This window comes from Tenrec ecaudatus, chromosome 1, assembly GCF_050624435.1.
Source record: "Tenrec ecaudatus isolate mTenEca1 chromosome 1, mTenEca1.hap1, whole genome shotgun sequence".
Classification (NCBI taxonomy): Eukaryota; Metazoa; Chordata; class Mammalia; order Afrosoricida; family Tenrecidae; genus Tenrec; species Tenrec ecaudatus.
In genome coordinates this window covers 143,403,180-143,428,714 of record NC_134530.1, presented here as the reverse complement: position 1 = coordinate 143,428,714, position 25,535 = coordinate 143,403,180, and the positions used below count along the sequence as shown (strand labels likewise).

Below are 25,535 nucleotides of genomic sequence, written 5' to 3'. Positions count from 1 at the left end.
CAATGCTCATGGAAGCAGCAGTCAAGAGGTCAAGTAATGTATTGCATTAGGTAAAATGTGCTTCATAAGACTTCCTTTAGAGTATTGAAAAGCAAGGATGTTACTTTAAGGACTAAGGCCTGACTCAGGCCCACCCAATACCCATGGTATTTTTAATCCCCTGATATGCATGTAAAAATTGGACATTGAATAAGGAAGACTGAAGAAGAGTCGATGTAGTTGAATTGTAGTACTGGCAAAGAATATTAAAAGTACCATGGACTGCTAATATGACAGACTGCTCAGACTTGGAAGAAGTGCAGCCAGAGTGCTCCTTAGTGGCAAGGATGGTGAGACTTCATCTTACACACTTTAGACATGTTGTCAGGAGACAGCAGTCTGGAGAAGGCCAGCATGCTTGGTAATGTAGAGGGGCAGTGCGAGAGGGGAAAGCCCTCAAGAAGTTGGTGAAGGGAGACGTCAGATAGGGCAAGATATGACAAAATAATAATCTATAAATTGTCAAGGGCTCATGAGGGAGGGGGAGCGGGGAGGGAGGGGAAAAGAAGGACCTGATGCAAAGGGCTTAAGTGGAGGAGAGCAAATGCTTTGAGAATAATTGGGGCAGGGAATGTGCAGATGTGCTTTATACAACTGATGTATGTATATGTATGGATTGTGATAAGAGTTGTTTTAAAAAAAAAAGGTTGAATCGACATAGTGGGCTTAAGCGTCGGAACAATTGTGAGAGGAATCTGGACTGGGAGGTGTTTCCTTCTGTTGTGCATGGGGGCACTATGGGTTGGAACTGACTCCGGCACCTAACAACACTAACAAACCCATTGCCCTTGAGTCGATTCCAACTCAGAGCAACCTTGCAGATCAGAGTAGAATTGTGCCTTTGGTGCCCCAGCTTTACATTTTAAAAGGAACAGACAGCCTCATCTTTCTCTCAGAGCAACTGTTAAATTCAGACCTTTGACCCTGTGGTTACCAGCTCAATGTGTAACCCCCTCTGCCACCAGGACTCCCTGAGGGGAGAAACGAAACAAACTTACTGCCACCAAGTTGATTCCAATTCATAGGAAGACTATAGGACAGGGGAGAATGGCCCCTGTGAGTTTCCAGGACTGTAACCCTATTGGAGTAGAAAGCCCCAACTTCCTTGATTTCAAACTGCTGACCATGCAGTTAGCAGCCTAACAACTACTGTGCCACAAGGACTCCCCTGGGATAGAAATGAGCCCCCAAGTCCAAATATCGTTGATAGTGACACTTTTAGTAAGTCCTAAACAGGACAAAAGCACGTCATCCTGATGAGAGAGACTATTAGCGGGAGGCCGTAATGGTGTCCAAGGATCTCAGGCACAGTCTACTTCAAAGGCACAAGAACAAAAGCAGCTACACAAAACCATGGTTGCTGGCACATCAACGCATCACAGTTGCAGGCTGGACTACAGAGTCAGAGTCAGAAAAGGGGCCAGGATTGAGCTATGTACACTCCTGAAGATGAAAAAACAAACCCTTGCAAGATCGGTTTTGGGCCCTCTGACCAACCGAGGCATACATGACTATGTGGCCCTGGGACCCCAATTACCGTCAGGGGTGCACACATCCAGGCAAGTCTCTGCGTTCCTTAGGGGACTGGCAGCAATCAACTTTCTTTTTTTTTTTAACAGTTTTATTGGCATATAATTCACTTATCAGTTTATTAGCTGAGGCTATCACCTTTCAAACATTGCCTGAGGGCAAAACTTTTACCGAGAAGGAACTCAGCAGAGGTTGAATCTCTGTGGAGACTCAACAAGGAATCTAATGCTCCCAGCCTCCCACAAACTAGTGCTCAGAATCGAAGCTGGAGTACTGGGCACATCAGGATGTCTTTGTACCAACCCTAAGACCATAGGTTGGAAAAGTGCAGCCGAAAACTTTGAGGGAGAGAAAGGAGGAATCTCTCCCAACAGGAAACTGACCGATTTGAAGGCATGCAAAGTATTGACGTCATGTCCGGAGTCCATTTGAAAACCTCTTAGTGTCTCAGCGCTGTTGTAATAAAATACCTTCAGTAGGTGGCTTTACACAATAACACTATTTTCTCACAGGTGAGGGGGCGAGATAAAAGTCCAATCCAGGGCACTAGCTCTAGGGGCAGGCACTAGCTCCCCCTCGGCTCTGGGAGGGAAGACCCTTGTTCTTTTCAACAGTGGTAACCCCAGTCTTCTGGGGTTCCTGGTCACGGGGCACCTGTAGTCTCTGTGCCTACGTTTCTCTTCACCTCACTCAGATGTGGGTGGGTTAGGTCACACCCTGTAATGGTGCCGTCCCCTTACCATACAAGGAAAAGCCTATTCCCAAATACGTAATTGTAGGCGTATGAACATTAATATAGACAATAGAGCACACATGGGGCAGTCAGGGAAACTTCTCAGACATCAACAACTTCATGGGCCCTTCGCCCCAGGGGACATTGACGTCAGTGGTACGGCATTGTTCATGAAGCCAATGTTCTGCCTCCTGCTCCGGGGAGTAGCAAAGGAGAAGAAAACCAAACTCAAGGAAGCGAAAGGTGACCAGACATCCCGCTTTTGAGCAACGTTTCCCGCGTCCTGTGGTGTTTTTAAAAAGTCCCAATTTTTTGAAAGAATGCATGACAAGCTAGGGTATACGGTTTTCGGCTGCCATGTGGCTATCTTGCCAGGATATGAGTTTTATCAATGGCATCGCTTTACTGTTAAAATCTGGTCACCTTATCATGAGCCACCCAGCCCATAGCCCACATGCCAAGCTACCAGGACCAAGTGCTCTGCCTGTGGAACAAAAATCAAGTTCACAAGGTCGTCAGTCTTCTCAGTCTGATGGAGACTGGAGGGACCCTCACGACAAGGGCCCTCAGCAACCCTGCTGACCTGGAGCGGAAGCCGTTCCTGGGAACCATCTTTCAACCAAGCAATAGAACAAAAAGAAAAAACGCAAACCCAAAACCCTAACAAATTCACTGCCCCTAAGTCTATGCCTACTCGGAGCAACAGGCCCTTAAACCGGAGCAGCGTCTGGAGTCTTAAAGACTTGAAGATAAACAAGTGGCCATCTAGCTCAGAAGCAACAAAGCCCACATGGAAGAAGCACACCAGCCTGTGCAATCACAAGATGTCGAAGGGATCAGGTATCAGGCATCATCAGAACAAAAAATCATTTCATTGTGAATGAGGGGGAGTACGGGGTGGGGACCCAAAGCCCATCTGTAGGCAACTGGACATCCCCTACAGAAGACAAGCCAGTCAGGGTGCAGTGTAGCAACGATGAAACAACTTTCCTCCAGTTCCTAAATGCTTCCTCCCCACCCACTATCATGGTCCCAATTCTACCTTACAATGTACACTGGTACAGATAGGAACTGGAAACACGGAATCCAGGATGAATGATCCCTTCAGGACCAGTGGTGAGGTGATACTGGAAGGGTGGGGTAAAAAGGGGGAACCGATTACAAGGATCTACATATAACCTCCTCCCTGGGGAATGGACAACAGAAAAGTGGGTGAGGGGATACATCGGACAGTGTGAAATATGACAAAATAATTTATAAATTATCAAGGGTTCATGAGGGAGAGGGGAATGGGGAGGGAGGGGGAGAAATGATGCCAAGAGCTTAAATGGAGAGCAGATGTTTTGAGGATGAGGGTAATGAATGTACAAACGTGCTTTACACAATTGCTGTTATGTATGGACTGTGATAAGAGTGGTATGAGCCCCCACTAAAATGATTAAAAAATAAACAGGAGCATCTGAGAGGAGCGTGCTCTTTCTCCCTGCCATCGAGCTGATGCCGACTCACACCAGTTAACTATACAAGATTCAAAACAAAAGGAGACATTTACCCAAAAGCAAAGATGAGAAAGCAGGAGGGGGTAGACATTTTAGACACAGGACATGGGCAGCCCGGGGCAGGTGTGAGGAGCGCTCCCTCCCACGGTGGGAATGTAACTGATGACCTGGCACACTTTATGTGCAGACCATGGGGGAGGAAATGGGTTTGCTGTAAGCTTGCACCTAGAGTTTAAAATAAAATCACATGAAAACATTCACGGATATGTATTTTTAAATTGTGGCACACATATAGGCAGCAAAGCATTTGCCACTTCAGCAATCTTTACATGCAGTTCAATGACATTAAACATAACGAGTTTTTTTTTTTTTACGTTTAGGCTTAGGACATACCCTGCCCTTATTTCTCAGTAATATACAAAGAAAACTTTATTTTCAATAGGATGACTTCTACAGGTATAGGAATCAAGAGTCTAACACAAAATTTGGGGGACAGCATTTAATTCATAACATCCTTTAAACAAAGATTTCACTTTACTTTGATATGATCACATTCAGGCTTCTCTGATAAAATCATCTGGCTGCTGGCTGAAAGCAAGTTTTCTTCCTGGAGATGAGATTATCAGGGTGGGGCGGGGGTGTCTGAGATTAGCTGTTCTGTTCTTCCACCCTGCTCAACCCAACCAAACTGCGTGTCATGGACGACTGACTCACAGAGACCCTCTAGGGCAGGGCAGAACTGCATCTGCTTTTCTGAGCCTAAGTCTCCATGGGAATGGAAAGCCCATCTTTCTCCAGCCTGCAGAGAAAGGCATTAGCGCCCCCTTCCCAAGCCAGCCACCTGCAGAGGCTCCTGTGATGAGACTGAACTATCCCTCCTCTGTCGTACACCTAGTGCCAATGGTGGAGCTGACAAGCAGACTCGGGAGGTCTGGGCTTGCCCCCTGACTTCAGCCTGCCTAGGGCTTAAGATTTGAAACGAGTGGAAAGGAAGCGTAAAAGCTGTCGTCTCCGAGGAAAATGTGTGAGAGTCCTCAAAGCTTTGTGCTCTGTAAGCCTTCTGAAGGCATGGCCTGCCGGGGGCTACCTGTTTCCCTAGCTGTGGGGGTGGGGGAGGCTGAGAGAAAAGACCCCTCCCAATCACTTTCTGTGGAGTCGATTTTGACCCCGTGTGTGTCCAAGTAGAGCTGTGATGTGTCCTTTCAGGAGCTGATTGATTGCCAGGCTTTCTTCTGAGGCTCTACTGGGTGATTACAACTCCCCGTGAAGAAGAGCAAGAACCTCACAACTGGACCAGCATGCCGCTTCATGATAAACGGAGAGAGGCTCAAACTCGTCAAGGATTCTGCCTTGCTTGGCTCCTCAATCAATGTTCTTGGCAGCAGCAGCCAAGAGATCAAACGATGCATCGCATGGGGCGGTGGCCGCAACAATGGCTCAAGCAACAGATGTGAGGATGGTACAGGACCGGGCAGTGTTTCCTTCTGCTGAACACACGGTCACCGGGAGTTGGAACCAACTGTAGTGGTTATGTGTTGGGCTGCTAACTGCAACATCAGCAGTTTGGAGCCAGCAGCTGCTCTTCAGGAGAAAGACAGGGCTCTCTACTACTGTAAAGAGTTGCTCTCTTGAGAGTCACCGTCTTGGAAATTCCCAGGGACAGGTCTACCCTGTCCTATAGGGTTGCTTTTGAGTTTTGTTCCTATTTTGTTACCTCTTTTGATGGTATCCCAATGTCATTAAAGCAGTTGCTGTTGACTTTGACTCATGACAGCCGTGTGTGTGTGTGTGTGTGTGTGTGTGTGTGTGAACAGCGCTAAGCTCCCCAGGGTTTTCAATGGCTGAGTTTGGTGGAGCAGATGGCCAGTTTTTCTTCCAAGATATCTCTGGGTGGATTCAAACCTCCAGCCTTTTGGCTACTTCCTCAACAAGTGGTGAGAGCTTGGCTTCTAGACCAGCAGAGTCTACATTCTTTTCTTTCTGTCACTCTGGGGGTTGTAGTACAACTTGAATTCTAAGCACTTTGGTCTCCCACTATAAACCATAGCCCGCCAAATATTCAGCTCCCATTGACTGTGTTCATTCTGGCCATTAACTAGAATGTAAAAAGCTTTGTCCTCAGGCTGGGTGTTTGTAATCACATTACTGGGAATTCCCCAGACAGCCCAGGCAGGGGCAGTTTTGCCCTGAGGGACTTGTCCTTGATGGGAATTGGGTTGCTAGGGCACTTGGTCTGAGTACCCAGCCCTGTCAAGGTAGCCCGAGGGCTCCAGAATTAAGCAAATTCCTCTAATGTGCAGCAGGGTATGGATCCGTCATGGTCCCTCCCTGATTTCACAGTCCCCTCTGTGACTGATAAATTGATCTGCTACCAGTCAGGCTTTGTGGTGAATCTGTTGTTTTTCAGACTTTAAAATGGTCACGCTGATGGCCTTCCTCTCCCGGATGAATTGCACATGCCTTGTCCTCTTTCAGACTAAATGAAGGTACCTCTATGAAATGTGTGTGTGACTTTGGGGTCTCTCCTCACCCCCACCCTCAGAACAAGATCCAGAATCCTTCTGTTGGTCAAGGACACTTACCCACTTACCACTCACTCACTGTGGCACTTATGTACTCTCCTGTTAACTTGTGAAGGGGTGAAATCTAGCCTGCCAATCAGGTCGCAGCTTGATGACCTCATTTTGGAGGCTTGATGGAGATAAAATAGCTCCCTGGAAGCCAGATGCACTCACGCTCTGCTTTGGCTTCCTGCTGACAAGCCACATGGAGCTACACTGGTGCAGCCAGAGCCCTGGAGCTGGAGGAGCCATGTGGAGACCCACACCAGTGCTGAGATATTTCCACCACCACTGGATCCACAAGACTTTGCACCCACTGGCCTGTGATCTTCCTGCATTCAGCGTTATTGCATGGCTGCATGAGTCTGAAGAGCAGTTTATGGACTAGTATTTACATATGGGGTAATATCAGACTTAGGGACTTGATCTGGACTGGGTTGGGATGTTTTCTAAATGTACAATTGCTTTGATATAAAGTTCTCTCTTACACACATATGAGTGTCTCTGGATTTGTTTCTCTAGACTACCTGGACTAACACACTCACATATCCAGCTGCCCAACCCACATACAAGAAAAAACAACTCGAAAGGTACAGTTTTATTTCAACCAAAAAAGTGGCATTCAATACCCATCCCGTAACAAACTACAAACTCTTAAAATACAGAGTAAAAAGGAAACCCCAACCAGTCTTGATGGGACAAAAATTTGGTTTCACAAAGCTGAAAGATCCATTACAAAGTCTCTGTTGTATAAATATAGTCAGTCTTATCTTTAATGTAGAGTAAAAAAAAAATGGGTTTGTTGGCATAAGCAAGCTCCTGGCCCTGGAATACATCACATCTTCCTTTCTATCCCCCTCAAGTAAGGGAGGAGCCTGTCTGACGAGGGTTCTGCCCCGCCCCTATGTCCCAGGATTCTAGGGAACCAAATGGACTTCCACATTTGACCTCCCTCCCCCAGTTGCCTGTGCAAACCACCCGAGCGTGCCCTGGTTTCAGGGAGACAAGGCCTTCCTCCCCCACATGAACTCTAAGGTGTGTACTGGTGACGAACACACAGCTCATCGAGTATCCTGAAAGTCACTGAAGTGTGCATCTTAGTTCTATCATAGATGAAGTGTCTCAATACAGCTGTTTAAAGAAGTTTAACATGTCTAAATTGCTGGGGTCACTGCATGTGACCTCAATAACATAACTCGGGGGCTCCTAGCAGGTCACTAAGGAGAACCTCACAGTAGTATGACTAGGTCACTGGGTTTGAGGCTTTTCTAGGGACACTTAGTTTCAAGATGTCAGAATAAGTAAATCAACAAGGAACGTCCCCCCTTACTGTTTCCAGAACAATCTGAGGCTCTTTTGTGCCCTCTGTCCTCACAGAAAGTTATTCTGTGAAAAGTAGAGGCCTCGGGTGCTGGTGGGGCTACCGGACAGAGGCTCTACAGCGGCACTCGAGCTGGCTTTCTGCACCCATTGCATGAAAGTCGACATGGCCAACGACTCTGAGAGCCTACCACCCACAAAAAAAGGAGGGTGGATCTGATTTTCTGCCATCAAAGGGGCTCCCTGCCCTCTGTGGCATGTTCATGACCAGGGGGTTGTGGTACAGCTCCAGTTCTCCTTGACTTTTAGAAGACCATCGCCGAGGCGACCTGGACTACTCAGACAAGCCGTTCAGTGGCAGACAGACCACTTAGGAATGCCATCCCCGGTCTCGGTTTCCAAGTGCCCACTGCAGGAGGAAATCATGGGCAGCTGGGCTCTCCACCAATGAATGGGCCCGATGGTGGAGACAAAGACTTGCCTGTTGAAGACGGTAAAGGCCTGCCGTTCTGTTGCTGTAAACTTACAGGTGATAGTCGACGTGTAAAGCCGATCACCTCTTGTAAAGGCTGCTGTCAGGGGTGGGGGCCAGAAGTCTAATTTTTTTCTTTTTTTGTGCGGGCAGGGGAATAAACAAAGGAGAGTGGGGGGAGAGGGGAAGACAATGCTTCCTAGTGAGAAGTAGCTCAGTCGGGCAAACACCTTGTAAACGCCGCCTGCCTTCCGTTCCTGAAGCTCATTTGGTTCTGCGGCTAGGGCCTGGCGCCTGGGAGTCAGTTCCTGTTTGGCCATTGAGCAGAGCGGAACTGTCTTCTCAGGGTTCTCCAGGACTGGCTTCTTTTGGGGAAGCAGATCAGCTGTTTCTTGAGTGGGCTCAAACCTTCAGTTAGCAGTCAGGCATATTAGCTACACAGCCTAGGGACACCTTGCCAGCCCAGAGGCTATTTATTCTGCAGTGGAGCAGGTGGGTGGTCCTGAGAAGCAGCTATTGCCTACCTCAGGCTATCCCAGGATGCCCTTCCAGGACTGGAGGACTCAGGGTGGGGCGCTTCCCATCACTGTGGGTGGAATGACTGGAGGTAGAAAGCATGGGGGGGGGACCAGGTCAACCAGGGCTGTGAGTCATTTTCTCAAAGACCTTTTTCCTTTGGCTCTAGTGAGACTACTAATCACATGATTAAGAAAAGGTAATAAAACACTTGGTGAACAAAGTGGTCTGTTTTTAAGATGCCCTCTGTCGCCTCTCTTGCTCAACACGACTGTCCCTAACCAAGGTTTCCTCACCTTGCCCTCCCGCCTAGGCTTTGCACGCCCTCGAGAATAGGTTCTCCAGGTCTCCTCAGCCCGCTGGCCGGTCAGGAGGGCTGTTTCTGCCCTCACCTAACAGGGCAGGAGCAGTAGCTTCTGGTGACGAGGAGGGGGGCTCGGAGATGCTGGGCCAACGTTTGACGCTAGGGCTCCCGTGGCCGCGCTGTACAGGGAGACAAAGTACAAGCCAGGGAGTGCTAATATCAAGTGTGGATGTATTTGGCAGGTTTGGGGCAAGCAGGGTTTGGGTCCTCTATTTTTAAAAAAATCTGAAATAGAAACTTCTGCTGATAAGGCCACAGTAAGAGATTCCAGCAGTGGGTGCTGCGGGAAGCCTGCACCCGGTCGGCCCGGGCTCACAGGGTGCTCTGCGGAGGGGGCGGGGCGAGGCGGAGGGGGCGGGGCGAGGCGGAGGGGTCGGGGCGGCCTCACAGGTCCACGTCGGGGCCTCCGGAGGACGTCTTCAGGGGCACCGAGTCAAACCCGTCGGGCGTCCTCTGAAAGACACGGGGACGGGGCTGGCTGCTGGGCACACGGCCAGTGTGGGGGCCGAGGAAAGACGTGGGAGAGCGGGTGGCACAGGGAAGCCTTCCGGGGCGCGAGGACACCTGGGCAGCAATTCCCTCTGCTCCCCTCGGGCCTCTGCAGCCCCTTCCCGGGCGAGGGTCGTCTAGTTAAGATCGGCCGCGCCCCGCCGCTCTGCTGGACTGTGGCAGGTCGCGCAGGCCCACGGGCCCCAGTGAGCCAGTCTCGCCCTGCTCAGAGAACCCAGCGCCAAGGGCCCGGGCCCTGCGAGCCCCCGCGGTGTGGCCCGTGCTGCATCACGAGCTTCCCAGTCACTGCCCACCCGCAGCGCGCGAGGCTGCGCCCTGACTCAGCCGCCCCCCTCCGCCCGCAGAGAAGTGGGTCGCAGAGCGCACCTCTCCGACCCTCCCCGCCAGAAGGAAAGGAGGGGATGAGTCTTACAACGCGGTTTGGTTCCGTACTTCTGGGAGCTACAAGGCCCCAACAGGCCACCGACTGTAGTGCATGCTGGGAGAGAAGGAGCCCGGGTCAAGAGCAGCCCATGGGCCCATGGGCAAGAGAGCTAGTGTGCGCATAGACAAGGGAGAAGAGAAGGCGTGTGCGTGTGTGTGCGTGTGTGTGTGTGCATGTGAGAGAGAGAGAGAGAGAGAAGAGGCTTCTGGTGTGTGTGTGTGGGGGGGCATTTACACTCCAGCAGCAAGTGGTGGGTATCTTCTCCAGCCTTCCAGGGTGACCTCAGGGCCCTGGCCAGGCCCCTACCTTGGAGGTCAGAGATTTGATTTTCCCGAAGATGGACTTCTTGCTGGTGAAGATGAGGTCATCCTCCACGTCCTCGCCTTCCATGATGGCACAGCTGTCTGCTGCGGGCAGGTCGCAGTCCTTGAGAGAGGCGTTCATCACCAGCTTGGAGTACTTGTACTCTAGTCTAGGAGACACGCGGGAAAGAGAGGGCACTAGATAGAAGGTGGGAGCCAGGAGCAGCAGGGCAGGGAGGCTGGCCTGTGAACAGTCCCATGCCCAGAGGAGTCAGGAACCAGCCTGAAGGAGGCACAGCAAAGGGATCTTGGGGCTGGGGTAGAGCAAAGGAACGCTGGCAAACGGTTCAGCAGCACCCCCTACCCCGGCTGCCCCCCAGGCTTCTGTGGTATCAAAGCTAACTAGAAATGGTGCAATGACAAAATCAGTGTTTTCTGTTAACGACAGCAGCAAATGATTGGTGTCCATGGCTTTTCTTTTGCGAACAGCTCTTCACCCACTGCTGCAGGGTAGGGGCACCGGACAACTGGTGCACACAGTGGACATGTGCCCAGGGGAGAGCCCACGGCCAACTCCAGAGAAAAGGCCCCAAAATGTCCGCTCTTGGATGTCCCCCTCCCTCGGGAGTAAGATGTGGTGGTTTGCCCGTTTAGGTGACAGCCTTGCAAGCCACGGGCTGTCCTACTGTGCCCCACAGGCTTGCTGTGAGCTGCCATGACCCGAGGGCAGTGGGTTTGGGTTTGTTTCTCTCCCCGGCTCTGCCATTTAACTGCGCCCAGCTCCAAACAGCAACACCCCACCACGTACTTTTGGTTCTTTTTCCAGAAGTAGCAGGTGAGGGCGATGAGCAGGATGGCGGTACAGGTCCCTGCAGAGATGCCTACTTTCAGCCAGAAATCGATAGTTTTGCAGATGGTGACTTTCTGCTCAGGCAGGGAGATGCCGCCCGAGCACAGCTTCGGCTCACGCCACACGTAGGTCGTCTTCTGCGGGAGAAACCCAAAGACAGCTCACTCTCCACCTTTGGGGCGGCGGTGCTCAGCAAGACCGCCATCAGGGAGACATCTACCTGGATCCCAGCCACACAGCTGCTGACGATGGCATGGTAGTCCGTGGGGGCGCAGAGGGGGCACGCCGCCATGCTCTCCCACAGGAAGTGGAAGTTACAGCCATCACAGGTCCCGTCTGAGCACAAGCTAGCAAAACAGAAAGGGGGCCTCAGTACGCCTGGCAGGGAAGAGGCGGTTGGAGCCTTGCCTCCTCAGCTTGCCCGATGTGCCCTCTCCCCCACCACAGACTGCCCTCTCTGCTTACTCTGATGCCCAGGGGTGTGCAGGCCCCGCCCCACCCCTATTCTCTGCTGACATGGAATGAGGTCTAATGGGAGGTGGGATTTGGAAGTGAACTTCAGGTCATGGGTATCTGTTATGGTTGTCACTGGTGATGAGGAAAACATTAAGAACGGGGGACAACATTTTGAACTTTGGCTTTGCTCCCCACCCACTGCCACCCCAACCCCTTCCCTTGTTGGGAAGCAGTTTCCCCAAATGGTCTTCCGTACGACAGTGGTCTCTCAAGATGTTGACCAGGGCAGGGAGTCTGGGGTCAAAGAGGGGCAAGAATTCTTGACGTGGTGCCTCGGGTGTAAACCCAGAATTGGATCTTTTAATTGTGGAGAGACGCCCAGCAACCACCACTCTCCCAGCCTTTTGACTAATCCCACAATCCCAGCCAGCGGATCAGGAAAAGGACACCCGAGGAGGACACAGCTCAGAGATGGACCACGAGGGGCTTCACATCTGGCTCTTAGCGGACCGTCACTACGATCACTGCGCTGCAGAGCAGCGGGGAGAATGCTCTTCCTGGGGTACAGGCGAGGCCACCACAACTCCAGACGTTGAGCAGCCTCGGGTCATCCAGCTCAGCAGTTGGCAAAGCTGGAATTCTGGGCCAGTTCTTTCTGATTCCAGGGTCATTCCAACACAGCAAGCTATACCCTTTAATTCCAGGAGGGCGCAGCCGAAGGAGACGCTCAGTAAAATCCCGTGTCCCTGAGCCATCTGGCCCCATGCTTCTGACCCTCGATCCCAGGCGCCGCCAGGGAACCCCAGAGAGTGTCCCCTGGTGACCCCGCCTTCCCGCATCCTCTACAGAGGGCCCTGGAGGGAAGGCTCTCAGGCAAACATCTGGGACAACAGCCCTCCCCCACAGGTGCCGCCATCATGGCTTGGGCAGGTGTGAGGTCTCAGGAGTGTGCCCGCAAGAGCCTAGCTACCCATGGATCCCAAATGGGTTTCTCCTTCCTTCTGTTTCAGTCATTGCAAGGTCCTGGGATGAAATGAGTCCCAGGAAGGGAGCCTTTACGCTCATGGTCACTCTCTGTCTCTGTCTTACGGGGGCAGCGACAGGCTTCCAGGAGCGGGTTTCAGTGGGTTGCATCTGATGCGGACGGTGGTTGACCTCCCAGAACTGCAGGACTGGGTCACGTCGTTGGACCTGCAGGGGGTAGGAGAGAGACCCGCAGCTGGGTGACTGGGAAGCCACTAGGCGGAAAAATCCACCCGGAGCAATTCCCTCCCTGGGGCCACGGGGACTTGTTGATCGTTGGAGGGAGCAGCCGTGGGGAGACACAGTCTAGGAGGGGCACCACCCACACCCGAGCAGCCAGGAGTCTTCAGAGGCTGGAAGGAAGGCCGCCACAGACCACCCAGGATCCCTCCCTCGCCCGCCCGAAGCTGGGGTCAGGGAGTGTCCAGCTTTTAGCTATCACTGCTAGACACGCTCTGGCTTGCTGTGTAGGTGGCCAGAGAGGGTGGGTGTGACCAAAATTGTAGGGGAGCGTGCGGTTTCGATTGGGCTCGCCTCTCAGCTTCACCTGTAAAAGAAGATCACATCCGGTATGCCCACGGGCTCCGGTGGGAAGAGGTCAGCCGGGGAGCTGATTCCGTCCAGACTCGTGCCGGTTGTCACCCCTGCCGAATCAAACCAGCGCCCCTCGTTAGTTCTCGCTGCTTACCTGAGCCGGCAACCACTGAGTCTTCCAATCCCTGTCAACATCCAACCCCACTTCCCACCTCCCTTCCTCAGGTGGCCCATGAGGTGTCCGGACGTCAGAGGGCACAGGGGCGCTTGTCACCCCGAGTGGAACAGAAGCCACAGTTCAGGAGACTGCGCCCCTCATCTGGGGCCATGTGTCTCCCATCTCCACGTGACACACACACACACATGCACACGTAGCCTCAAAGAAGGTGGGGCACTGGCTAATTACCAATGAGGCGGTCGGCGAGGCTGACGGGCTGTGAGGACACCCCGGCCTTGTAGCCCGTCACCTCGGGGGGGATGATGACCACCTGGCAGACGTAGGCGGTGATGGCCTTGGAGAGCTCTGCGTCGCCGTCAGGGATCCGGAGGTCAGTGACGTTGTCCGTGCAGACAGACATCTTTTTACCCTGTTTGAGTAGAGGGGGGGCGTCAAAGGGTCATCCCCGGAGAGCTCGCAAAGGGGAAAGGGGGCTTTTCCCACATCAAAGTTCCGCTTTCCGATGGCAGGCTGCAGTGGAAGGATTCAGCCCAGATCTCATGACAAGACAGATTAAAAACAATTTTAAAAGCTGAAAAGCAGGCTTCCGGAACTTTTGCAAGGGCTCCCGGGCTTTTTGTTTCTTTTGGATTTCTCTGGGAGCCCAATGTGAGCTGGTGGCAAATTCAGGGTTCTTCCTTGATGCCCACATATGGTTTTTCAGGCAGGTCACTGCTCTGAGAGAAGAGCGGTGTTTGTTTCAGCATCTGGCGTGGCTTAGTTGGGCCCCTCGCCCGGTGTCTCCACTCAGGGTGTCATACAGTGACCTCCAGGTGTTAAAGGCAGTCCTCCTGACCAACTTTGGACAGTCAGAACCAACTCCATTACACAAAGAGAGATGCGTGTACTGAAAGGATGCTGACTTCTCCCCCTGCGTTTACTCCCCTCACTGTGCAGAGCTCTGGAGGACGAGCTGGGACTCGAGACTCCCTCTTCCTGGAGCTCCCATGGGAGAGGAAATACTTGTCCATCAAGAACGTCACGTTTCAGGAGCACTAGCGTATCGCTTGGTCTGCTCGGATGAGCACATTGGTCGGGCATCGCAAATCAAGTGGGCTAAGCATTTGGCAGGGGCAGTGGTGGATGACTGGTGGGGTTCTCGTCTTCCCTGATGGGGCCCAGGCTCAATTCCAACCAGAGTACTTCCTACTCAGCCACCAGCCAGCCGCCTGCGGGCCAGTAAGTGGAATAGGCTTCAGCGGAGCTTCCAGATCTGCTCTCGAAAACTCAGCCAGTGAAGACCCTATGGACTGGATGGTGTGACCTTATTGGGGGGGGGGAGGCTGGGGGTGCTGACTCAGTGGCAGCTAACAACAAGGACTCACTCACACACTGCCATCGAGTCACTGCTGGTGCCCGGAGACCTGGTAAGACACAGTAGAATTGCCCCTGTGGGTTTCTGAGACTGTAACTCTTTACAGCAGCAGTTCTCAACCGGTAGGTCTCAACCCCTTTGGGGTCCAATGACCCTTTCACAGGGGTCGCCAAGGCCATCGGACAACACATATTTCCAATGGTCTCAGGAACCGAGACACGGCTCCTCTGTCTCCAGGCGGGTCCGCCCACATGCAGATATGCCCACCTACGACGCCATGCTTCAAAACAAAATTTCATTTATTTGTAATTAGAAGTAAATACTTCACAATATATTTCACAAAAACATATGTTTTTGTGATTAATCACTATGCTTTAATTATGTTCAATTTGTAACAATGAAAATACATCTTGCATATCAGCTATTTACATGATGATTATTAACAGTAGCAAAGTTACAGTTACGAAGTAGCAATGAAAACAATGGAATGGTTGGGGGTGGTCCCCGCAACATGAGGAACTGTATGAAAGGATCACAAAGTCCATGAGCGGCTGGTGGTTTTCGAACCGCTGACCTGGCTGTTAGCAGCCCTTCAGCAACAACGAAGAATTTAGAACCTCACTTTTCCAGTGTCAGACATTTCATTACAGATGGAGCTATGTGCGCGGTGAAAGCTGGCCTTTCCTTCCCCCCCCCCCCACTGTCCCCAGACTGTGGGGAGTAGGTAAATACAGCATGCGAACAGGAGACCTTCACACTAGAGTAAAAGTTATTTTAATTTTCAAACTGAAAAGAGTGAAGGAGCAAAGACAGTGAGACTGCGAGAGAGAGAGAGAGAGAGAGAGAGAGAGAGAGAGAGAGAGAGAGAAGGCACAGCCTCCCCAGCCCCACATCTCTACGTTCCTCCAGTCGCCACCACTGTCTCTAGCAGGGCTTGCTAAAGACACGTTCGTTTCCCGGGTCAGGCTGACTGACATTCGGAGAGTTCCTGTTAGCCTCCCAAGTGGCTTCTAAACACGCGCAGCACCCATGCCACGCCCACTGCCACCGGGTCGGTGTTGACTCATGGCGACCCTGTAGGACAGAGGAGAACGGCCCCTGTGGGCGCCTTAGACTGTAACCCTTATGGGAGCAGACAGCCGCATCTCTCCGCTGGTGGGTGGGTTTGAACTGCTGACCTGGGCTGGCAGTTCCAGCTGCAGCCCCCAGTACTGCCAGTGCTCTTCCCCGCGCCACAGGCAGTGAGTGCTCTCAGGTTTTCCATGTTGCGGTCCTGTGGTTAGGTGCCGGAGGGTCGATTCCCACGCCCTACTGAGTGTCCAGATGCTCAATGGAACAAAACCCTGCCAGCCCTGTCTCTCCTGACGACATGTCCAAAATATGTGCGGCGACATTTAGTTAATTTCTTGCCACATTCTCTGAATAAACATACGTGTTTCTTTGCATGCTGCAGAAGACAGGCAGAAGCTGCGTGGTGTTCAGGACTGGCCACCACCCCAGCATCTTGCACTAAACACTTGAAAACCCCCAAACACAAGCCAGTTGTGGGCGAGTCAATTCCCAGTGCTGGAGGGCCAGTGTAACTGGGAGCCAACTGCCACTTTTGCTCGGGTTATCAGGGGCTGGTTTTTGGGGAAATAGTTGTGGGACTTTTCTTCTGAAGTGCCTCTGGGCAGATTCAAAACTCTAACAGGGGCTTTCAAACTACAGCCCCGCAGGCCACAGGTGCCCTCCCCCCTGTGTTTTCCCCCTTTTGTTTATTTTACTTCAAAATAAGATGTGCAGTGTGCATAGGAATTTGTTCATAGTTTTTTTTAACTATAGTCCGGCCCTCCAACGGGTCTGAGGGACAGTGAACTGGCCCCTGTTTAAAACGTCTGAGGACCCCTGCAGCCTTTCAGTTAGCAGCTGAGCCTGGGGACTCTTAGTTTTTAAGTTTGAACCTAACGTCTCAACTGCTAGTTGCGGCTTGTTTTGTAATCTAGTCCAGGGCAGCAGAGCCCATTCCATTTCTTGGATCCAAAGTATTTGCAGCGTCACGAAACGATCGATGGTTTGTTATATTGCCACCTTGTCTTCTTTTAGTTTTTGTCTTGTTGTTGCTTTTATATATATATATATATGTATGTATTTTAATATATATTATATATTATTAACAGTTTCACTGGCATATAATTCACATATCAGATATTCCAATAGTTCCATCACATCAAGAAAGAGTTATATAATCACCACAATTGTACTTGTCATTATTAACTCCCCGTTTATCCCCAACCTCCCTTGTCATACCCCAAGGAACCAGTAAGCCAGTGACTGTCTCAATAGATCTACCTCTTCTGGTATCCACATACAGAAAAACATTTTAAAAGAATAAAAACAAAAACTAACAATAACAAAGTAAAATAGATGAAAGAAAACCTCCATCGGGGGCATCAGGCATCAAAGACCAGGAACAAAAAATCATATTGTGAATGAGGGGAGTGCGGAGCTGTGCCCAAAGCCCATCTGTAGACAATTGGACATCCCCTTTCAGAAGGGTCACAAGGAAGAGACCAGCCAGTCAGGGTGCAACAACAACTTTCTCCTAGTTCTTTCTCCCCGCCCCCTCACTATCATGACCCAGTTCTACCTCACAAATCCAGCTAGATTAGAGCGTGCACTGTTACAGATAAGAACTGGAAACACAGGAATCCAGGACCAATAATGAGAGTAGCATACCAGGAGGGGAAGGGGAGGGTGGAGGGAGAACGGGAAACAGATCACAATGATCTACATTTAACCCCCTCCCTGGGGGATGGACAACCAAAAAGTGGGTCAAAGGAGACATAGATCAGTGTAAGACATGACAAATAATGATTTATAAATTATCAAGGGTTCATGAGGGAGGGGGAAAATGAGGAGCCGATACCAAGGGCTCAAGTAGAAAGAAAATGCTTTTGAGAATGATGATGGCAACAAATGTACACTTGATCTTAGCCAAAAGGCTGAGAAGCGATTGCAACAAATTTACAAATGTGCTTGACACAATGGATGGATGGATGGATTGTGATAAGAAATGTAAGAGCCCCCAATAAAATAAAAGAAAGATGTTATTTTTGAATGGAAATAAAAAACAAAACCTCCATCAGAAAGAGAACAAATTAGAATTGATCACAAGGGAGGTCAGATGGGAAGGTGTTAAATTTAACCTAACTGCATCTGTAGTAATCCCCTTTCCAACCCCTTCTGTATACCAACTCACTGTCTTAATAAAGCCTTTCAAGCGACTTTTCAAAGAATATGTAGGTGAATTCCTCACTCACTACCATTGAGTCGATTCTGATTCTGACAGGGACCCTATAGAACACAGTAGAATTGCCTCTGTGGGTTTCCAAGATGGTAACTCATTATGAGAGTAGAAAGCCTTGTGTTTCTCCCCAGGAGCAGCTGGTGAACTCCCAGGAGCACCCTCTGCCACTAGGGCTCCTTGTAGGTGAACTTCAAACTCTTTATTTAGCCTTGGGCAAACAAGCGCCATGATTGCCAAAGACTGCTTTTAAGGGGGAGGAAAACAAAACCAAATTAAAAAACCTTCCCCAGTGTGAAGGAATATGGATGCAAATAATGTGTACACCAACCATGTTTTTCCAAAAGGAGAAAGCCCCTCACATATGACCTATGTGTGTTATATATTTATATATTTGATGTTTACATGGAAGCCCACTATTTGTGGAAAATACAATAAAGGAAAAATAAAAAATTATTTACATGAAAGATTCCTAAATGTTTGTAATCCAAATGATTTCATTTCAGGGAACATGACCATCATCTAAAATATATGATCATCATCAACATAAAAGGAAGCTGATATCAGAGTTCAAGAAGAAAGAAAATGTGTTGAAACTGATGGTGGCAACAACTGTACAAGCATGCTTGATCTAATTGAACTATGGATTGTTATCTGTAAGAGCTCTCAATAAAATGGGAAAAAAGTACGAAACCTTTTGACCTCCCAATGCCCACGCTGCCCAAAGTCTTTCTGTCCTAGCAGTGCCTTTCAAGCCGTGCCCTTTCTCACGGCGCCAACCCTCGCACCTCTTACCTGGTTCCCGCAGAGACTCAGGGTGAAGTGATGGAAGTATTTCAAGCCCTTGGAGGTGAAGCTGGGTCCCCCAGAGAGGGAGACAGGGTGTGCCAAAGCTGAGAAGTTGTAGTCCAACATCCTGCCCGCGAAGCTGGTGGAGAAGGAGCAGTCGTTGAAGCACAGAGAGTGGATCTGCGGGCAGAAGGCTCTGGTCAGCCAGCTGGCCACTGGACCCCCGAGGGGCTGCAGTGGACAGAATCAGTCATGCTCCCCAGCCTGGCCCAGCCCAAAGGGAAGTAAGGACCGAGGGGTGGGTGGTGGGTGGGTGGAGTGGGACTGAAGAAGTCAATCAGGGGTCAGGGAGATTTATATGGTTTGTCATTCAATTATTGGATGTACCTGATGTACAAACCCAAACCTAGTATATTCTGGTAGCAGTGCAGTCAAAGTTGGTCTTGGTGCCACTGGGCACATAGAGTGCCTGGGCTGTGGACCGCCACTCATCTGTCCGTGGTTGCTTGCATGTGGCTGTGATGGGGGAACTCTGGCACCAGCAGGGCCACCCATGGTTTAAAGGGGCTTCCAGACTACGAAAGGCCTGGCACTCTGCTTCCTGAGAGCAACCAGTGCCAACTCCTGGAATCAGAACAGAACCCCGTCTGACACAGCGCCGGGAGTCCGGCCCCTGGGCTAGAAGGCAGTGGGCTGCCAGAACACTGCGCTGCAACAACGCCCAGAGCACACCCAGGCTGGCGACAAGGGAGGAGAATTGGGTAACACTTTTCTCTCTCTTGTTGCTATGAGTTGGAGCCAATTCAATGGCAGCAAACAACTCAGGATGCAAAACAGCTCTTCTGACTTTCAAGCTGAAGACAGTGCGGTACTAAGATAGGAAAGGTGCCCAGGACAGCAGAACAGAAGGGGAAAGCCCTCACTGCCACCCCGAGCCCACTACTGCCCACATTTAGAATGAGTATGGCTTCCTCTCTCTCAGGCTCTCTGTAGCAAGCTGAACTTCAAGGGCCGCTTGATTCCCCCAGTTCCATTTCTAGCTCTGTTTTAAGGTCTAAGTTGGACTGCTAACTGCAAGGACAGAAGTTCAAAATCACCAGCCACTCTGAGGGAGAAAGATGGGCTTATCTACTCTCCTTAAGAGCTACAGTCTCAGAAATGCACCGGGATAGTTCTACTCAGTCCTGTGGGACCGCCGTGATTGGCATCAGCTCCAGATGGAGGCAGTGAGTACAGGTTTGGCTTCATCGGCAGCCTTACTCCACTGTCCCACCCTCTCGGAACAGCAGAGGGCGCTCCAGGGAAGTCATGCTGTGGCTAAAGCCCGCGTGCGTGCTGAAAGAGGTCCCAGCGTCTGCAGAATGATCATATCTACCGTGCAGCAGAACCAAACACATGTCATTTGCAGACTGTGTCAACGGTAGCTTGCAAATGTGCCTCCATGCGGTTGTGACCCGTAAAAGGCAAATCCACTCAAAAGCGTTCCGCGCTGAGTGCTTTCAGTCCTATGGGCTCTCCTGGGTGCAGAGAGTCCTTGGGGCGGCAGTACTGCCTTCCCACGTTACCGAGGGGTCTTCATACTGGACAGTGGAGAAACCACTGGGGTGGGGAAGAGCAAGATCCACCCATTCATGTCTGTCCCAGCACAGGTGGGGCCGACTTCCCAAAGAAGAGAGGGGACATCCCCATGATAACAGGCTGCATGGGACTAAGTGGCGTTCCAGCCCCGGATCCCGCTCTTCCTTCCCTTCAGACCCCTGAGCAGATAGATGGTCACACATCTCCCTTACCTTGGCAAGGACTGGAGGTCTGGACCCTGGAAGGCAACTCCTACAGCAACCACCTTTCCCTCCATGGATGGGCAGGTGAGGGGGCATGCCATGGGGAGCCCCCAAGGACCCCACCCTAGGACCTGGCACCCTCAGAGGAGATCCAATGGGGGTGTGTGTGAGAAAGCCTGGCAGAAAACTGGCACCTTGTTGCTCTTCGTCCCTGGACCACAGGCCGTGCAGGCCTGGATGCCGTACGGCTGGTGGGCTTTCAGGATGGTATCTGAGGGGCAGGAACGGCAGGCTCCAGAGCCTCGATCAATATAGTAGCCGGCTGGGCAAGAGGTGCAGGAGGAGCCTGTGTCCGAAGCTTCCAGGGCGCAGGGGCGGCAGTAGGAGGCCACCCCATCCATGGCGTTGGTGATGTTGATGGAGTAAAGCTTGGCCACATCGCTGGTGTACTTTCTGCCCTGGAGACAGGAAGAGCAGCGTTGCAGACGCGGAGCCAAGAGGGAGTCCATTTCATCCCAGGATGAGTACCTTGGAGAGATCTTAGGCCCCTGCTACTGCCCCCCCCCCCCCACTGAGCAGTGACTGCATGTGTCCCTGTAAAAGGAGACAGGGCCACTTCAAATGGGGGATAAGGTTTTTCAGCATCCTGAGATACTGTGATGTGAAAAAAAAGCCGGTCTTTTCCTTGTAAACGGGGGGAAAGGTATTTGTAGGGGAGTAAAGTCTGTATACAGGATATTCTACAAAAACTTAATTTTTTCCTTTTACAAGGGAAAGGCCTGCTGTTCCCATATAACAGTATATCTCCCTGTGGCACTGTTGGCCACAGAGAACCTAAGAGCTGATCCATTGACATCTAGGTGGTAATGGCTAATCTCTGGGCAGTAGGACTAGGGGTGATTTCTTGTCTTCCTCTTGCTTCTTCTTCTTCTTTTTTTAGTTTTCTGCAATGAGCTCATATTCCTTGAAGTGAGGGAAAACACACACACACACACACACACACAGATATTCTTATTCTTATTACAAACAAACAACAGGACTGTAACAGTGAATGGGCCAGGCCCAGGTGTCCTCGGGGTTGGGGACTGCTATGGATGGATGAGCCTCACTGCGCCTGCCAGTCTTTCCGACAAGACTGGATGATGCTTAGAGGGCTGCGTTAGGCGGTTCTCTGGCATCTTGAGAGCCTTCTAAGGCTGGGATTTGAAATCCCCAACTCACTCCCGAGGAACACCTGGAGTCCGGGGGAGTTGAGGCAAGGGAAAGACTCACTGCCTCGTGGAAGGTGGTCCTCTGGAAAGCCCAGGTGAAGCTCATGGTCGCATTCTTCTCGATGATGTAGGTGTAGGACTGCTTGCCTTTGGAGCCTTTCCACGTCTCCACGGGAGTGTTGGTCCTGGAGTTCATGCCCTGAGCCCAGGACAGACGAGTGTAAGGAAAAGCAAAGCCTGCCTTTCTCCGCACCCCAGAGAAAGAGAGCGCTCTGTGGGCTCTGGTAGCCCTGTTTTAAAGTGGGCTTAACCTCTCTGGTGCTGGAAAGAAAAAGGAATCCAGGAGCCGGGTGGCAGCCGGAGAGTATGTGTGCACCACCGTCACCCCAAGTGTGACAACACACCCGTGGGAATTCCCTGAGGTTCAGTGGGAGCCCTTTCAATGTGGGTGATGCTGACACCCAGGGGGCCAGTTCTCCCTCAGAAGAGTCCCCAGGAGCCCCCTGCACATACCACCATGAAGTAGAGCTCGCAGTTCACAGAGCAGATGGTCTCAAAGACAAACGTAATCCTGGCCACCTCTTTATTCTCAGTGTCTGCCATCACGGACTGGGGTGGCCTGTGGGGACAGAGGCTACAAGTCAGCTCCGCAGGCCAGGCTGGAGCCATAGGTGTGCTGGGGGAGGGGGAAGGGGGCAGGCCTGGGTTCTGGAGTGTGGGGAGGTCCAGTTCTGCCACCCTAGCAGTCTGACCTAGCTCTGGCCTGACAAGATTTCCTCATGTGTAACATACAGGGATGCTACCTTTCTTGTCTCCCTCCCACCCTTGTGGCGAGACCTAAAGGCAACAGAGGAGCCCAGTCTGTGGGTCCCTTCCTCTTCATACACGCTTGGACAGAACAGTCGGTCTGCTTTGACCCAGGACATCCGTTTCTGGCTTTCTGTTTGGCTCTAGCAGTATTCCTGGAGTCTGAGGCTGCCCTCACCACAAGGTTGGGCTGTGCACAACTTCTAAGCACAGATGGTCCACCCCTGTGGCTTTACAGGTGGGAGCCTGAAGCCTCGGAAGGCCAGGGGATGCAGCCAGAGGCCCCTAGCCAACATGGGTGATGTTTGAGCACCCTGTGTCTCCCACTACAGCAATGCCTGTGCTTGGTTCTGTTGGCAGGGCGCCCCAGATAGGCTCTCCATGGGCGTGTGCACACAGCTGTCCCAGGCTCTCCATGGGCGTGTGCACACAGCTGTCCCAGGCTCTCCATGGGCGTGTGCACACAGCTGTCCCAGGCTCTCCACTGGCGTGTGCACACAGCTGTCCCGGTATCTACATTGGCGTGTGCACACAGCTGTCCCGGTATCTACATTGGCGTGTGCACACAGCTGTCCCAGGAAGCACAATCGCTGCCCCCCGCCCCTTCTCCGGAGACTGGGCTGTGGGCACTCACTTGCAACACTGCTTTAAAATCTTTCATTTTATCCCGTGCTGGAAGGGAGGTGCCTTGGTGGCCTAGTGATTACACGTGGGCTGCTAACCACAAGGTGAATGGTTTGAAACCACCAGCAGGTCCGAGGGCGAAAGAGGCGGCTTTCAACAGGTACAGTCTAGCAACCCCACAGGGCAGTTCTAACCTGTCCTATAGGCGTCGCTACGAGTTGGCATTGGCTCGATGGCAGTGAGTGTGGCTTCGTTTTAGTGCTGGGAGGAGGAAGGATTCCCCAACTGCTGGGGAAGCTAGACCTGTGACCCAGCATGCCTGGGGCCCAGCAGCCTGGGCATCATTGGAGAAGCGGCGCCAGCTTCCAGGCCCTCCTCTCTGTTCTGCTCATGTGTTTTCAAAGGAAAGGAGAGACAGCTCCGGAGCCGCCTCTGCTGCAACCACAGCACCTGACCAGATGCAGCACAAAGGCCAACTCCGCTCCCCCGGGTTCGCTGGGCTCTAATGTTTATGCTAGCAGATGGCCAGGCCTTTCTTCTGTGGTGCCCCTATGTGGGTTTGCACCTCCAACCTTCAGTCTAGTCATCGGAGCGCGTGGTTTCCGCTGCCCAGAGATGCACTGGTCAGAGATGTGCAGGCCTACGCCCGCGTGTACTTCTGCTGGACTTGGCCTTGCAATCCTCACCTGAATCCTGGCACAACCAGCGTGAGGATCATGAAGTCGTTGTCTGAGGCTCCCACAGCGGTGTAAATATAATCGCCGGCCACCTCCCAGCCTGGAGAAGGACAGGAGACCGTTAGTGCCTCTCCAGCGCAGGGCAGATGTGCACCCACCTCTGCAAGATGGTGCACCTTTGAGATGGTGCGCAACACGACAACAGTCACACACTGCTACTTAGCCCCTGGCCCCTGCAGGTGAGGAGCCTGTAATCCCTGGGCTGGCCTCTGGGGGCAGTTCTGGGGGCCTGCCGGGAGCTTCAGACACTAGTGGGAAAACTGAACAAAAAGATCCCGGGGTTTTCTCATGGCCTTACTGAAGCCCTTTCAGATGCCCAGGAGTGATGGCACCTTCCCGGGCATAAACGCCGTGATTCACGTTTTTCTCAGACGCGTCTGTTTTGATGGAGCAGGAAGTTGAAAGAGCCCACCCCCACTCCCACTGGGGGTTCAGGGAGCCGCTGGGGTCAGGGGGACGGGAGGGGCAATTACCTGTCATGCCCTTGTACTCAAAGTTGATCCCACTGAGAACGGTTGTCTCCATGTTGGTGGGCAGAGTGTTCCACCATTTGTATTCGAAGCCGAGGGCAGGTTCAGTCCCAGCTGGGCAGTGGGTACAGTCTGGGGGAACCACAAGACCCACACTCTCAGCAGGCAGGCTGTGGGCGCTCTGACGGGAGGCACTGGCCCTCGGACAAGGGCCAACAGTGGTGGGCAGCCAAGCAAAGATGGTGCCAAGGGTCAGTGCAGTCACAGCAAACGGGCTCAAGGGACATTCTGCCAGCAGGCTCTATTTGAGTCAAGCCAGCCCCTCTCCCTGCCCCTCCCCCCTTCACCTCTAGCTCGCATCCCTGCCACTGGCGGGAGTTTATGTGGTGCCGGCTGGGTACCTTCATGCCTGAGCCACATTGTCTCCCTTAGAAAGAGACAGGAGGTGGGTGATTCTCAAGACTGACTCTGGCCCACTCCTGGGCCAGCCCCTGGCCACTCTTCTGAACCCAGTCCTCACTGCCTCCCTGGGAAGGGCAGAGTCTGTGCAGCCGGCCCCTCAAGCACCCACTCGGCTTGCCCACATGGGTGCCATGGGCGTGGACACCATGCTGGTGAGGGGGTTTACCAGATCCGTTGGAGTACGAGCCATAGGGGCAGGGCTGGCAGGTGCTGCTGTTGGTTTTGAAGAAGCCCGGGTTGCAAGGTGGGCAAAGGGTCTTCACGCCCGAGGCGGGCAACTTCACCGCCCCTTCCAGATCCTCGCTGCAGAGTTTCGGCTCGGCCCATTTGTACATGAGCTGTGTCTGCACAAACAGATAAGGCCTGGCTCAGCCTGTGTGGAACTTCTGGGATCTCACTTGAGGATGTGGGGAGATGGAGGGGAAAGGGGTTCTAGGGTAAAAGCAAAGCTCTACCAAGGCTGGAGACTGCTTGGTCATGGATGAGTCCCCAGCCCCCAAACCAGTGCCCGGCCCAGGGTCATGCTCAAAAAAGCCTGCTGGGTAAGGAGGGACAGGGCGACGGAGGGCTCATGTGATGAAGAACATTGTGAGACCAACTGCCCCCAGAGAAAGCTCCGAGTCCACAGAAGCAGCAGTTGGGGAGCATGCCAGAACTCAGCAAGGGCCGGAGGGGAGGTGGCTTACACCACCTGGGAAAGAGT

The 25,535-nt window shown here is 52.1% G+C and overlaps 1 protein-coding gene across 1 annotated transcript in view; it reads right to left on the bottom strand.

Moving 5' to 3' along the window:
- Nucleotides 1–7,311: 7,311 nt before the first annotated feature.
- Nucleotides 7,312–25,535, bottom strand: part of ELAPOR1 (endosome-lysosome associated apoptosis and autophagy regulator 1) — a 40,324-nt gene continuing 22,100 nt past the window's right edge. The window contains exons 7-20 of the mRNA XM_075540284.1: nucleotides 24,999–25,176; nucleotides 24,374–24,502; nucleotides 23,850–23,940; nucleotides 22,246–22,351; nucleotides 21,794–21,931; nucleotides 20,716–20,979; nucleotides 18,747–18,920; nucleotides 13,540–13,720; nucleotides 13,147–13,243; nucleotides 12,666–12,767; nucleotides 11,341–11,467; nucleotides 11,079–11,257; nucleotides 10,275–10,440; nucleotides 7,312–9,487 (exon numbers count right to left, since the gene is read on the bottom strand). Coding sequence (XP_075396399.1) covers nucleotides 9,419–9,487; nucleotides 10,275–10,440; nucleotides 11,079–11,257; nucleotides 11,341–11,467; nucleotides 12,666–12,767; nucleotides 13,147–13,243; nucleotides 13,540–13,720; nucleotides 18,747–18,920; nucleotides 20,716–20,979; nucleotides 21,794–21,931; nucleotides 22,246–22,351; nucleotides 23,850–23,940; nucleotides 24,374–24,502; nucleotides 24,999–25,176 — 2,001 coding nt within the window. The 3' untranslated portion in view covers nucleotides 7,312–9,418. The remainder of the gene's footprint in view (nucleotides 9,488–10,274; nucleotides 10,441–11,078; nucleotides 11,258–11,340; nucleotides 11,468–12,665; nucleotides 12,768–13,146; nucleotides 13,244–13,539; nucleotides 13,721–18,746; nucleotides 18,921–20,715; nucleotides 20,980–21,793; nucleotides 21,932–22,245; nucleotides 22,352–23,849; nucleotides 23,941–24,373; nucleotides 24,503–24,998; nucleotides 25,177–25,535) is intronic.